The following is a 12,492-nucleotide window of genomic DNA, read 5'->3' on the forward strand; positions in this document are numbered from 1 at the left end:
GTATCAGGCGGGGAGTAAACAGTTACATTTTCAGTGCAGGTGGCACTACTAAAAGATGACTTGTAGTCTGTTCCAGTTGTTCAAAACTGAACTGATGCAAAACAAGTTTAACGGAAAAGTACTGCCCCCCATCATCACCAGCACCACCTTATGAAGTCTACATTTTCTTCCCTACCTTGTAAAGTCTACATTTTCTTCCCTACCTTGTAAAGTCTACATTTTCTTCCCTACCTTGTGAAGTCTACATTTTCTTCCCTACCTTGTGAAGTCTACATTTTCTTCTCTACCTTGTAAAGACTACATTTTCTTCTGTTTCATAAAGTCTACATTTTCTTCCCTACCTTGTGAAGTCTACATTTTCTTCTCTACCTTGTGAAGTCTACATTTTCTTCTCTACCTTGTGAAGTCTACATTTTCTTCCCTACCTTGTGAAGTCTACATTTTCTTCTCTACCTTGTGAAGTCTACATTTTCTTCCCTACCTTGTGAAGTCTACATTTTCTTCTCTACCTTGTAAAGTCTACATTTTCTTCTCTACCTTGTGAAGTCTACATTTTCTTCTCTACCTTGTAAAGTCTACATTTTCTTCCGTTTCATAAAGTCTTTATTTTCTTCTCTACCTTGTAGAGTCTACATTTTCTTCTCTACCTTGTAAAGTCTACATTTTCTTCTCTACCTTGTAAAGTCTACATTTTCTTCCGTTTCATGAAGTCTACATTTTCTTCTCTACCTTGTAAAGTCTACATTTTCTTCCTGACCTTGTAAAGTCTACATTTTCTTCCTGACCTTGTAAAGTCTACATTTTCTTCCCTACCTTGTGAAGTCTACATTTTCTTCTCTACCTTATAAAGTCTACATTTTCTTCCGTTTCATAAAGTCTACATTTTCTTCCTGACCTTGTAAAGTCTACATTTTCTTCCGTTTCATGAAGTCTACATTTTCTTCTCTACCTTCTAAAGTCTACATTTTCTTCCTGACCTTGTAAAGTCTACATTTTCTTCCTGACCTTGTAAAGTCTACATTTTCTTCCGTTTCATAAAGTCTATATTTTCTTCTCTACCTTGTAGAGTTTACATTTTCTTCTCTACCTTGTAAAGTCTACATTTTCTTCTCTACCTTGTAAAGTCTACATTTTCTTCCGTTTCATAATGTCTATATTTTCTTCTCTACCTTGTAAAGTCTACATTTTCTTCCGTTTCATGAAGTCTACATTTTCTTCTCTACCTTGTAAAGTCTACATTTTCTTCCTGACCTTGTGAAGTCTACATTTTCTTCCCTACCTTGTGAAGTCTACATTTTCTTCTCTACCTTGTAAAGTCTACATTTTCTTCTCTACCTTGTAAAGTCTACATTTTCTTCCGTTTCATAAAGTCTACATTTTCTTCCTGACCTTGTAAAGTCAACATTTTCTTCTCTACCTTGTAAAGTCTACATTTTCTTCTCTACCTTGTAAAGTCTACATTTTCTTCCGTTTCATAAAGTCTATATTTTCTTCTCTACCTTGTAGAGTCTACATTTTCTTCCGTTTCATAATGTCTATGTTTTCTTCTCTACCTTGTAAAGTCTACATTTTCTTCTCTACCTTGTAAAGTCTACATTTTCTTCCGTTTCATAATGTCTATGTTTTCTTCTCTACCTTGTAAAGTCTACATTTTCTTCTCTACCTTGTAAAGTCTACATTTTCTTCCGTTTCATGAAGTCTACATTTTCTTCTCTACCTTGTAAAGTCTACATTTTCTTCCTGACCTTGTAAAGTCTACATTTTCTTCCCTACCTTGTGAAGTCTACATTTTCTTCTCTACCTTATAAAGTCTACATTTTCTTCCGTTTCATAAAGTCTACATTTTCTTCCTGACCTTGTAAAGTCTACATTTTCTTCCCTACCTTGTAAAGTCTACATTTTCTTCCTGACCTTGTGAAGTCTACATTTTCTTCTCTACCTTGTAAAGTCTACATTTTCTTCCGTTTCATAAAGTCTACATTTTCTTCCTGACCTTGTAAAGTCTACATTTTCTTCTCTACCTTGTAAAGTCTACATTTTCTTCTCTACCTTATAAAGTCTACATTTTCTTCCGTTTCATAAAGTCTAAATTTTCTTCTCTACCTTGTAAAGTCTACATTTTCTTCCCTACCTTGTAAAGTCTACATTTTCTTCCTGACCTTGTGAAGTCTACATTTTCTTCTCTACCTTGTAAAGTCTACATTTTCTTCCGTTTCATGAAGTCTACATTTTCTTCTCTACCTTGTAAAGTCTACATTTTCTTCTCTACCTTGTAAAGTCTACATTTTCTTCTCTACCTTGTAAAGTCTACATTTTCTTCTGTTTCATAAAGTCTACATTTTCTTCCTGACCTTGTGAAGTCTACATTTTCTTCTCTACCTTGTGAAGTCTACATTTTCTTCTCTACCTTTTGAAGTCTACATTTTCTTCTCTACCTTGTAAAGTCTACATTTTCTTCCCTACCTTGTGAAGTCTACATTTTCTTCTCTACCTTGTGAAGTCTACATTTTCTTCCCTACCTTGTGAAGTCTACATTTTCTTCTGTTTCATAAAGTCTACATTTTCTTCCCTACCTTGTGAAGTCTACATTTTCTTCTCTACCTTGTGAAGTCTACATTTTCTTCCCTACCTTGTGAAGTCTACATTTTCTTCTGTTTCATAAAGTCTACATTTTCTTCCCTACCTTGTGAAGTCTACATTTTCTTCTCTACCTTGTGAAGTCTACATTTTCTTCCCTACCTTGTGAAGTCTACATTTTCTTCTCTACCTTGTAAAGTCTACATTTTCTTCTCTACCTTGTAAAGTCTACATTTTCTTCCGTTTCATAAAGTCTACATTTTCTTCCTGACCTTCTAAAGTCTACATTTTCTTCCCTACCTTGTGAAGTCTACATTTTCTTCTCTACCTTGTAAAGTCTACATTTTCTTCCGTTTCATGAAGTCTACATTTTCTTCCTGACCTTGTAAAGTCTACATTTTCTTCCCTACCTTGTGAAGTCTACATTTTCTTCTCTACCTTGTAAAGTCTACATTTTCTTCCGTTTCATAAAGTCTATATTTTCTTCTCTACCTTGTAGAGTTTACATTTTCTTCTCTACCTTGTAAAGTCTACATTTTCTTCTCTACCTTGTAAAGTCTACATTTTCTTCCGTTTCATAATGTCTATATTTTCTTCTCTACCTTGTAAAGTCTACATTTTCTTCTCTACCTTGTAAAGTCTACATTTTCTTCCGTTTCATGAAGTCTACATTTTCTTCTCTACCTTGTAAAGTCTACATTTTCTTCTCTACCTTGTAAAGTCTACATTTTCTTCCTGACCTTGTAAAGTCTACATTTTCTTCTCTACCTTGTAAAGTCTACACTTTCTTCTCTACCTTGTAAAGTCTACATTTTCTTCCGTTTCATAAAGTCTACATTTTCTTCCCGACCTTGTAAAGTCTACATTTTCTTCCTGACCTTGTAAAGTCTACATTTTCTTCTCTACCTTGTAAAGTCTACATTTTCTTCCTGACCTTGTAAAGTCTACATTTTCTTCCTGACCTTGTAAAGTCTACATTTTCTTCTCTACCTTGTAAAGTCTACATTTTCTTCCTGACCTTGTAAAGTCTACATTTTCTTCTCTACCTTGTAAAGTCTGCATTTTCTTCCCGACCTTGTAAAGTCTACATTTTCTTCTCTACCTTGTAAAGTCTACATTTTCTTCCCGACCTTGTAAAGTCTACATTTTCTTCCGTTTCATAAAGTCTACATTTTCTTCCCGACCTTGTAAAGTCTACATTTTCTTCCTGACCTTGTAAAGTCTACATTTTCTTCTCTACCTTTTAAAGTCTACATTTTCTTCCTGACCTTGTAAAGTCTACATTTTCTTCTCTACCTTGTAAAGTCTACATTTTCTTCCCGACCTTGTAAAGTCTAGATTTTCTTCTCTACCTTGTAAAGTCTACATTTTCTTCTCTACCCTGTAAAGTCTACATTTTCTTCCGTTTCATGAAGTCTACATTTTCTTCTCTACCTTGTAAAGTCTACATTTTCTTCCCTACCTTGTAAAGTCTACACTTTCTTCTCTACCTTGTAAAGTCTACATTTTCTTCCGTTTCATAAAGTCTACATTTTCTTCCCGACCTTGTAAATTCTACATTTTCTTCCTGACATTGTAAAGTCTACATTTTCTTCTCTACCTTGTAAAGTCTACATTTTCTTCCTGACCTTGTAAAGTCTACATTTTCTTCTCTACCTTGTAAAGTCTACATTTTCTTCTCTACCTTGTAAAGTCTACATTTTCTTCCCGACCTTGTAAAGTCTACATTTTCTTCTCTACCTTGTAAAGTCTACATTTTCTTCCGTTTCATAAAGTCTACATTTTCTTCCTGACCTTCTAAAGTCTACATTTTCTTCCCTACTTTGTGAAGTCTACATTTTCTTCTCTACCTTGTAAAGTCTACATTTTCTTCCGTTTCATAAAGTCTACATTTTCTTCCTGACCTTGTAAAGTCTACATTTTCTTCCCTACCTTGTGAAGTCTACATTTTCTTCTCTACCTTGTAAAGTCTACATTTTCTTCCGTTTCATAAAGTCTATATTTTCTTCTCTACCTTGTAGAGTTTACATTTTCTTCTCTACCTTGTAAAGTCTACATTTTCTTCTCTACCTTGTAAAGTCTACATTTTCTTCCGTTTCATAATGTCTATATTTTCTTCCTGACCTTGTAAAGTCTACATTTTCTTCTCTACCTTGTAAAGTCTACATTTTCTTCTCTACCTTGTAAAGTCTACATTTTCTTCCTGACCTTGTAAAGTCTACATTTTCTTCCTGACCTTGTAAAGTCTACATTTTCTTCTCTACCTTGTAAAGTCTACATTTTCTTCCTGACCTTGTAAAGTCTACATTTTCTTCTCTACCTTGTAAAGTCTGCATTTTCTTCCCGACCTTGTAAAGTCTACATTTTCTTCTCTACCTTGTAAAGTCTACATTTTCTTCCCGACCTTGTAAAGTCTACATTTTCTTCCGTTTCATAAAGTCTACATTTTTTCCCGACCTTGTAAAGTCTACATTTTCTTCCTGACCTTGTAAAGTCTACATTTTCTTCTCTACCTTGTAAAGTCTACATTTTCTTCCTGACCTTGTAAAGTCTACATTTTCTTCTCTACCTTGTAAAGTCTACATTTTCTTCTCTACCTTGTAAAGTCTACATTTTCTTCCCGACCTTGTAAAGTCTACATTTTCTTCTCTACCTTGTAAAGTCTACATTTTCTTCCGTTTCATAAAGTCTACATTTTCTTCCTGACCTTCTAAAGTCTACATTTTCTTCCCTACCTTGTGAAGTCTACATTTTCTTCTCTACCTTGTAAAGTCTACATTTTCTTCCGTTTCATAAAGTCTACATTTTCTTCCTGACCTTGTAAAGTCTACATTTTCTTCCCTACCTTGTGAAGTCTACATTTTCTTCTCTACCTTGTAAAGTCTACATTTTCTTCCGTTTCATAAAGTCTATATTTTCTTCTCTACCTTGTAGAGTTTACATTTTCTTCTCTACCTTGTAAAGTCTACATTTTCTTCTCTACCTTGTAAAGTCTACATTTTCTTCCGTTTCATAATGTCTATATTTTCTTCTCTACCTTGTAAAGTCTACATTTTCTTCTCTACCTTGTAAAGTCTACATTTTCTTCCTTTTCATGAAGTCTACATTTTCTTCTCTACCTTGTAAAGTCTACATTTTCTTCTCTACCTTGTAAAGTCTACATTTTCTTCCTGACCTTGTAAAGTCTACATTTTCTTCTCTACCTTGTAAAGTCTACACTTTCTTCTCTACCTTGTAAAGTCTACATTTTCTTCCGTTTCATAAAGTCTACATTTTCTTCCCGACCTTGTAAAGTCTACATTTTCTTCCCTACCTTGTAAAGTCTACATTTTCTTCTCTACCTTGTAAAGTCTACATTTTCTTCCTGACCTTGTAAAGTCTACATTTTCTTCCTGACCTTGTAAAGTCTACATTTTCTTCTCTACCTTGTAAAGTCTACATTTTCTTCCTGACCTTGTAAAGTCTACATTTTCTTCTCTACCTTGTAAAGTCTACATTTTCTTCCCGACCTTGTAAAGTCTACATTTTCTTCTCTACCTTGTAAAGTCTACATTTTCTTCCCGACCTTGTAAAGTCTACATTTTCTTCCGTTTCATAAAGTCTACATTTTCTTCCCGACCTTGTAAAGTCTACATTTTCTTCCTGACCTTGTAAAGTCTACATTTTCTTCTCTACCTTGTAAAGTCTACATTTTCTTCCTGACCTTGTAAAGTCTACATTTTCTTCTCTACCTTGTAAAGTCTACATTTTCTTCCCGACCTTGTAAAGTCTACATTTTCTTCTCTACCTTGTAAAGTCTACATTTTCTTCTCTACCCTGTAAAGTCTACATTTTCTTCCGTTTCGTGAAGTCTACATTTTCTTCTCTACCTTGTAAAGTCTACATTTTCTTCCCTACCTTGTAAAGTCTACATTTTCTTCTCTACCTTGTAAAGTCTACATTTTCTTCTCTACCTTGTAAAGTCTACATTTTCTTCCTGACCTTGTAAAGTCTACATTTTCTTCTCTACCTTGTAAAGTCTACATTTTCTTCCCGACCTTGTAAAGTCTACATTTTCTTCCTGACCTTGTAAAGTCTACATTTTCTTCCTGACCTTGTAAAGTCTACATTTTCTTCCCTACCTTGTGAAGTCTACATTTTCTTCTCTACCTTGTGAAGTCTACATTTTCTTCCCTACCTTGTGAAGTCTACATTTTCTTCTCTACCTTGTAAAGTCTACATTTTCTTCCGTTTCATAAAGTCTACATTTTCTTCCCTACCTTGTAAAGTCTACATTTTCTTCTCTACCTTGTAAAGTCTACATTTTCTTCTCTACCTTGTAAAGTCTACATTTTCTTCCGTTTCATAAAGTCTATATTTTCTTCTCTACCTTATAGACACTACATTTTCTTCTCTACCTTGTAAAGTCTACATTTTCTTCCGTTTCATAATGTCTATGTTTTCTTCTCTACCTTGTAAAGTCTACATTTTCTTCTCTACCTTGTAAAGTCTACATTTTCTTCCGTTTCATGAAGTCTACATTTTCTTCTCTACCTTGTAAAGTCTACATTTTCTTCCCTACCTTGTAAAGTCTACATTTTCTTCTCTACCTTGTAAAGTCTACATTTTCTTCTCTACCTTGTAAAGTCTACATTTTCTTCCTGACCTTGTAAAGTCTACATTTTCTTCTCTACCTTGTAAAGTCTACATTTTCTTCCCGACCTTGTAAAGTCTACATTTTCTTCCTGACCTTGTAAAGTCTACATTTTCTTCCTGACCTTGTAAAGTCTACATTTTCTTCCCTACCTTGTGAAGTCTACATTTTCTTCTCTACCTTGTGAAGTCTACATTTTCTTCCCTACCTTGTGAAGTCTACATTTTCTTCTCTACCTTGTAAAGTCTACATTTTCTTCCGTTTCATAAAGTCTACATTTTCTTCCCTACTTTGTAAAGTCTACATTTTCTTCTCTACCTTGTAAAGTCTACATTTTCTTCTCTACCTTGTAAAGTCTACATTTTCTTCCGTTTCATAAAGTCTATATTTTCTTCTCTACCTTGTAGAGTCTACATTTTCTTCTCTACCTTGTAAAGTCTACATTTTCTTCCGTTTCATAATGTCTATGTTTTCTTCTCTACCTTGTAAAGTCTACATTTTCTTCCGTTTCATAATGTCTATGTTTTCTTCTCTACCTTGTAACGTCTACATTTTCTTCTCTACCTTGTAAAGTCTACATTTTCTTCCTGACCTTGTAAAGTCTACATTTTCTTCTCTACCTTGTAAAGTCTACACTTTCTTCTCTACCTTGTAAAGTCTACATTTTCTTCCGTTTCATAAAGTCTACATTTTCTTCCTGACCTTGTAAAGTCTACATTTTCTTCTCTACCTTGTAAAGTCTACATTTTCTTCTCTACCTTGTAAAGTCTACATTTTCTTCTCTACCTTGTAAAGTCTACATTTTCTTCCTGACCTTGTAAAGTCTACATTTTCTTCTCTACCTTGTAAAGTCTACATTTTCTTCCGTTTCATAAAGTCTGCATTTTCTTCCTGACCTTGTAAAGTCTACATTTTCTTCTCTACCTTGTAAAGTCTACATTTTCTTCCCTACCTTGTAAAGTCTACATTTTCTTCCGTTTCATAAAGTCTACATTTTCTTCCCGACCTTGTAAAGTCTACATTTTCTTCTCTACCCTGTAAAGTCTACATTTTCTTCCGTTTCATGAAGTCTACATTTTCTTCTCTACCTTGTAAAGTCTACATTTTCTTCCCTACCTTGTAAAGTCTACATTTTCTTCTCTACCTTGTAAAGTCTACATTTTCTTCTCTACCTTGTAAAGTCTACATTTTCTTCCTGACCTTGTAAAGTCTACATTTTCTTCCCGACCTTGTAAAGTCTACATTTTCTTCCCGACCTTGTAAAGTCTACATTTTCTTCCTGACCTTGTAAAGTCTACATTTTCTTCTCTACCTTGTAAAGTCTACATTTTCTTCCCGACCTTGTAAAGTCTACATTTTCTTCTCTACCTTGTAAAGTCTACATTTTCTTCTCTACCTTGTAAAGTCTACATTTTCTTCCCTACCTTGTAAAGTCTACATTTTCTTCTCTACCTTGTAAAGTCTACATTTTCTTCCCTACCTTGTAAAGTCTACATTTTCTTCTCTACCTTGTAAAGTCTACATTTTCTTCCTGACCTTGTAAAGTCTACATTTTCTTCTCTACCTTGTAAAGTCTACATTTTCTTCCGTTTCATAAAGTCTGCATTTTCTTCCTGACCTTGTAAAGTCTACATTTTCTTCTCTACCTTGTAAAGTCTACATTTTCTTCCCTACCTTGTAAAGTCTACATTTTCTTCCGTTTCATAAAGTCTACATTTTCTTCCCGACCTTGTAAAGTCTACATTTTCTTCTCTACCTTGTAAAGTCTACATTTTCTTCCCGACCTTGTAAAGTCTACATTTTCTTCTCTACCTTGTAAAGTCTACATTTTCTTCTCTACCTTGTAAAGTCTACATTTTCTTCCCGACCTTGTAAAGTCTACATTTTCTTCTCTACCTTGTAAAGTCTACATTTTCTTCTCTACCTTGTAAAGTCTACATTTTCTTCCCTACCTTGTAAAGTCTACATTTTCTTCTCTACCTTGTAAAGTCTACATTTTTCTTGCCTAGTAAGTTACAAGCTACAGTTTTTCTAATCATTTCATTGATCTCAGTATCCATAATTCTGAGAGAAAGAACAAGAAAAGAAATAAAGAACAAAACAAAACAAAACAAAAAAGTCATGATTTTAACATACTTTTTTTTCTGTGGCCCTAATTCTTTATTGTAGTGTAGCTCTCCAATAGGCGTCAACATTGGTTATGTCTTGTGGCCAAGCAGGTTTCCAGACTTTATTATGATGGTTCTTCGGCTTTTTTAAGCACCCACCACTTCAGAAGCCAGAAAAGTTCATGCCCCCGTATCCCACATTTTTAAAAAATCATTAACAGCAAAAAAAATAAATAGAGGCCTGCACGATAGAATCAGGTGAGTCTGGTTTGTTTATTTTCCCTCAGTAAATCTCATTCATTCGCCTTAGCTTCATTTCAGTTTTTCCCCTGCTTCTCAACACTGCTTTTAGTGTACCCAAGTCAAGGTCATGGTCCTTCAAAGCTACCTCTTGCCTCTGCCCCTGACCATGTCAAGACAATACATTTAAAAAAGTTCTTAAAGGCTCAAAATGTAATATTTCATTTTGTGCTTTTTAAACAGTCTCTTAATGGACTAGCTTCTGACAGATAGGTTGATCAGATGGGACAGAGATGCTGCATTCTCCATCACTGGCCTGTGAATTAGCCTCCCAGAAGAGATTAGAGCATCTGACTCAGAAGACAGCTTCAAACAAAACCTCAAAAGTCATCTATCAGGCGTGTCTTTGTGTTGCTTTTATGTCGTTCATTGTTATCACACCTACTTATTGCTTTGAAGCATAGCTGGACTGGCCATCGGGCATACCAGGCATTTGTTTGGTGGATTGGCTAATTGGTCATGATCGACTCTGGGCTGGACCAATTAGCCGATGAGGTTGAACTTTAAAGTTACATATTTAGGTGTAAAGGAACGCAATTTGTCCCGAACTTCAGCAAAAATATTAAAAAAGACACAAAGCTGGAGTTATTCTGTGTCTTTACGCTGCACAGCTGCCTCTTCTTCTCTCAGTCTCTCCCCTCCCTCTCCTGTTGCTACTTCAATCATGAAACTGATCAATGATCAGCTGATCGGCTTTGCTGTCCTAAGTCCCGCCTCGTTTGTTTATCGCCCACTTTGCGCCAGAAAGAAACAAGAAACCGCAGGATGTCGCGCTAAACAACAGCAGCACGTTTAAGCTTGATCAGCTGTTGTTAGAATTTATTTAATATTACTTTCTAGTATCAGCTGATGTTTGCTGGAGCCACAGCTGTAAAGCTGCTGGTCATGATGTCGGTTTGGATATGTGGTGAGAGGGAAACATGAAGATGAAACCAGGAGATGTCCTTACTGAATCATCAGAGCTGAACAGGTGATGGAGAAACAGGTTTACCTTTTAGGTGACATGAATGAGTTGAAGGGAAGTTATGAACTGTTTCTGAGAGACAAATAACACCAGGATCCTTTTTTTATGTAGCTGACAGCTGGTAACTGTGCAGGGGCGGATAGGAAAGTTTTACCAGGGGGCCAGGTAGGGCATTAACAGGGAAAGGGGGGCACAAAGAAATACTTTTCTTTCTTATTCTCATTTAAAATCTCTGGATTTTAATAAATACAACTGAATCTTACAACAAAAGTGGTTATCTGATGTAAAATGTATAAAAATTCATTATTGTATATAGTAAATATTAAGTCTAATATATACCGTAGTAAGCTATAGTGCTTTTTCCTTTGAGGAGGTGCCATCTGTGCAGTCTGCAATTCTGTTGAAGAAAGATGTTGAATCTATTTAATTACTGTAGAAAAATAATTGGTTTCTGTGCATTTGTTTTACCCTGGCAATAAATTAAAGTCGATTATGTTGATTAGGCAACATAATCGATGGATTATTCAACGGCTTTATAGCTTTTCCTATAATACCTGGTGGGCCGTTCTCTAGTCAAAATGCCCGGCTGATTTTTTGTCCCAGTCCAGTCCTGCTTTGAAGGATACTTAATGTCCTTTGTTTTATCATTATTTTACAGTTTTGTCTTCTTTGTTTCTCTTTTTACATTGTATATTGAATTTTTAAATTTTCTTATTCTACTCTATTTGTATTCTCCTGTTTTTATTGTCCAGCAGTTTGAGCTGCACTCTGCATGATTTATGCCACAACAAACCAAAAGAAGAGAAAGAAAAAAATGCACTGTTGAGAAAAAATGATTCTAATACAGGTTTCACTGATATACGTGAGCGTTCGAAATGGAAAAAACATTAAAAACTAATAAAAGGTTCTACATAAAAAGCATTTCTTTCAGTTTTGACCTGCCACGTTGAGTGTCCAATAGAAGCCCCTCAGTAACCTGGCTCAGACATCTGAGCTTGGCCCACAGCCTCTTGGAACATGTGTATCAGCACAGAGCACAGCACATAGAAATTGTTGTTTTTACTGACGATGTGTGTCATAAATTCTCCTTTTCTCTCTCCATATATATATATGTGTGTGTGTGTGTGTGTGTGTGTGTGTGTGTGTGTGTGTGTGTGTGTGTGTGTGTGTATACGAATACTGCTGAAATATGATCATACCCCTCATGTGTGAGGCCATAGATATGAATGTGCACCTCAGTATTTGTAGCAGAGTTGGAGGCTCAGTAAGTCTGAACATGGCAGCAGGAGCAGTTGGACCGATGAAGCGAGAGGCACAGTTGCTTGGAGAGGGTCTCCGTGGCATTTCTGTGTCTGTGTCCCTTCTTCCCTCCAAACACACACACACACACACACGCACACACACACTAGAGCATACATACTGTATATACCCACACATACACACTCTCTCTATCACTCACACCGCAAGCAGCATCGTGGTAACAGATAGCTCCTGATTGGTGACTCTATCCGTGCTTTTCCCCTCACTGAGTGTGTTTTCCATATTTATATATTTATCATCAGTCCCAGGAAGAGGAGTCTGGCGTGGGAGACGCAGCGTGGCAGAGTGTGGAATGGCGTGGGAGAGGCAGAGTGACCCCGGGCTCAGGTGGCAGCTGTGCTATGACTTCTCTGCCAGGTCATGGTGGATGGTAGGACGGATGCTCCCTGTCTCTCCCTCATTCTGTATCGATCAGTCTGTCTGCTTCTCTTCTGTTTTTGTTTTTTTCATTTCATTCTCCTGCTCTCGTTTGCACTGTTTCGGATCAAATGTCCCACTGCTGCAGAATGTGGCATTTTACTCTACATACTGTGCACGCTGCATGCTTTCACACCTCTGAAGAGACTGTGCTCAGTCACTTGTTATATGTG

The 12,492-nt window shown here is 35.9% G+C and overlaps 1 protein-coding gene across 10 annotated transcripts in view; it reads left to right on the forward strand.

Annotated features, from left to right (window-relative positions):
• Window positions 1–12,176: 12,176 nt before the first annotated feature.
• nfixb (nuclear factor I/Xb) overlaps window positions 12,177–12,492 on the forward strand; it is a 146,015-nt gene continuing 145,699 nt past the window's right edge. For 7 of the 10 annotated variants that reach the window (XM_084927010.1, XM_084927022.1, XM_084927019.1 and 4 more), the window contains exon 1: window positions 12,180–12,272. In XM_084927010.1, coding sequence (XP_084783136.1) covers window positions 12,195–12,272 — 78 coding nt within the window. In that variant the 5' untranslated portion in view covers window positions 12,180–12,194. Of the gene's footprint in view, window positions 12,273–12,492 lie in introns of all 10 variants that reach the window. The other 3 variants (XM_084927018.1, XM_084927016.1, XM_084927027.1) reach the window with 3 other exon arrangements.

Source organism: Perissodus microlepis, chromosome 4 (genome assembly GCF_051167445.1).
Source record: "Perissodus microlepis isolate ML-2025 ecotype Zambia chromosome 4, ASM5116744v1, whole genome shotgun sequence".
NCBI classification, from domain to species: domain Eukaryota; kingdom Metazoa; phylum Chordata; class Actinopteri; order Cichliformes; family Cichlidae; genus Perissodus; species Perissodus microlepis.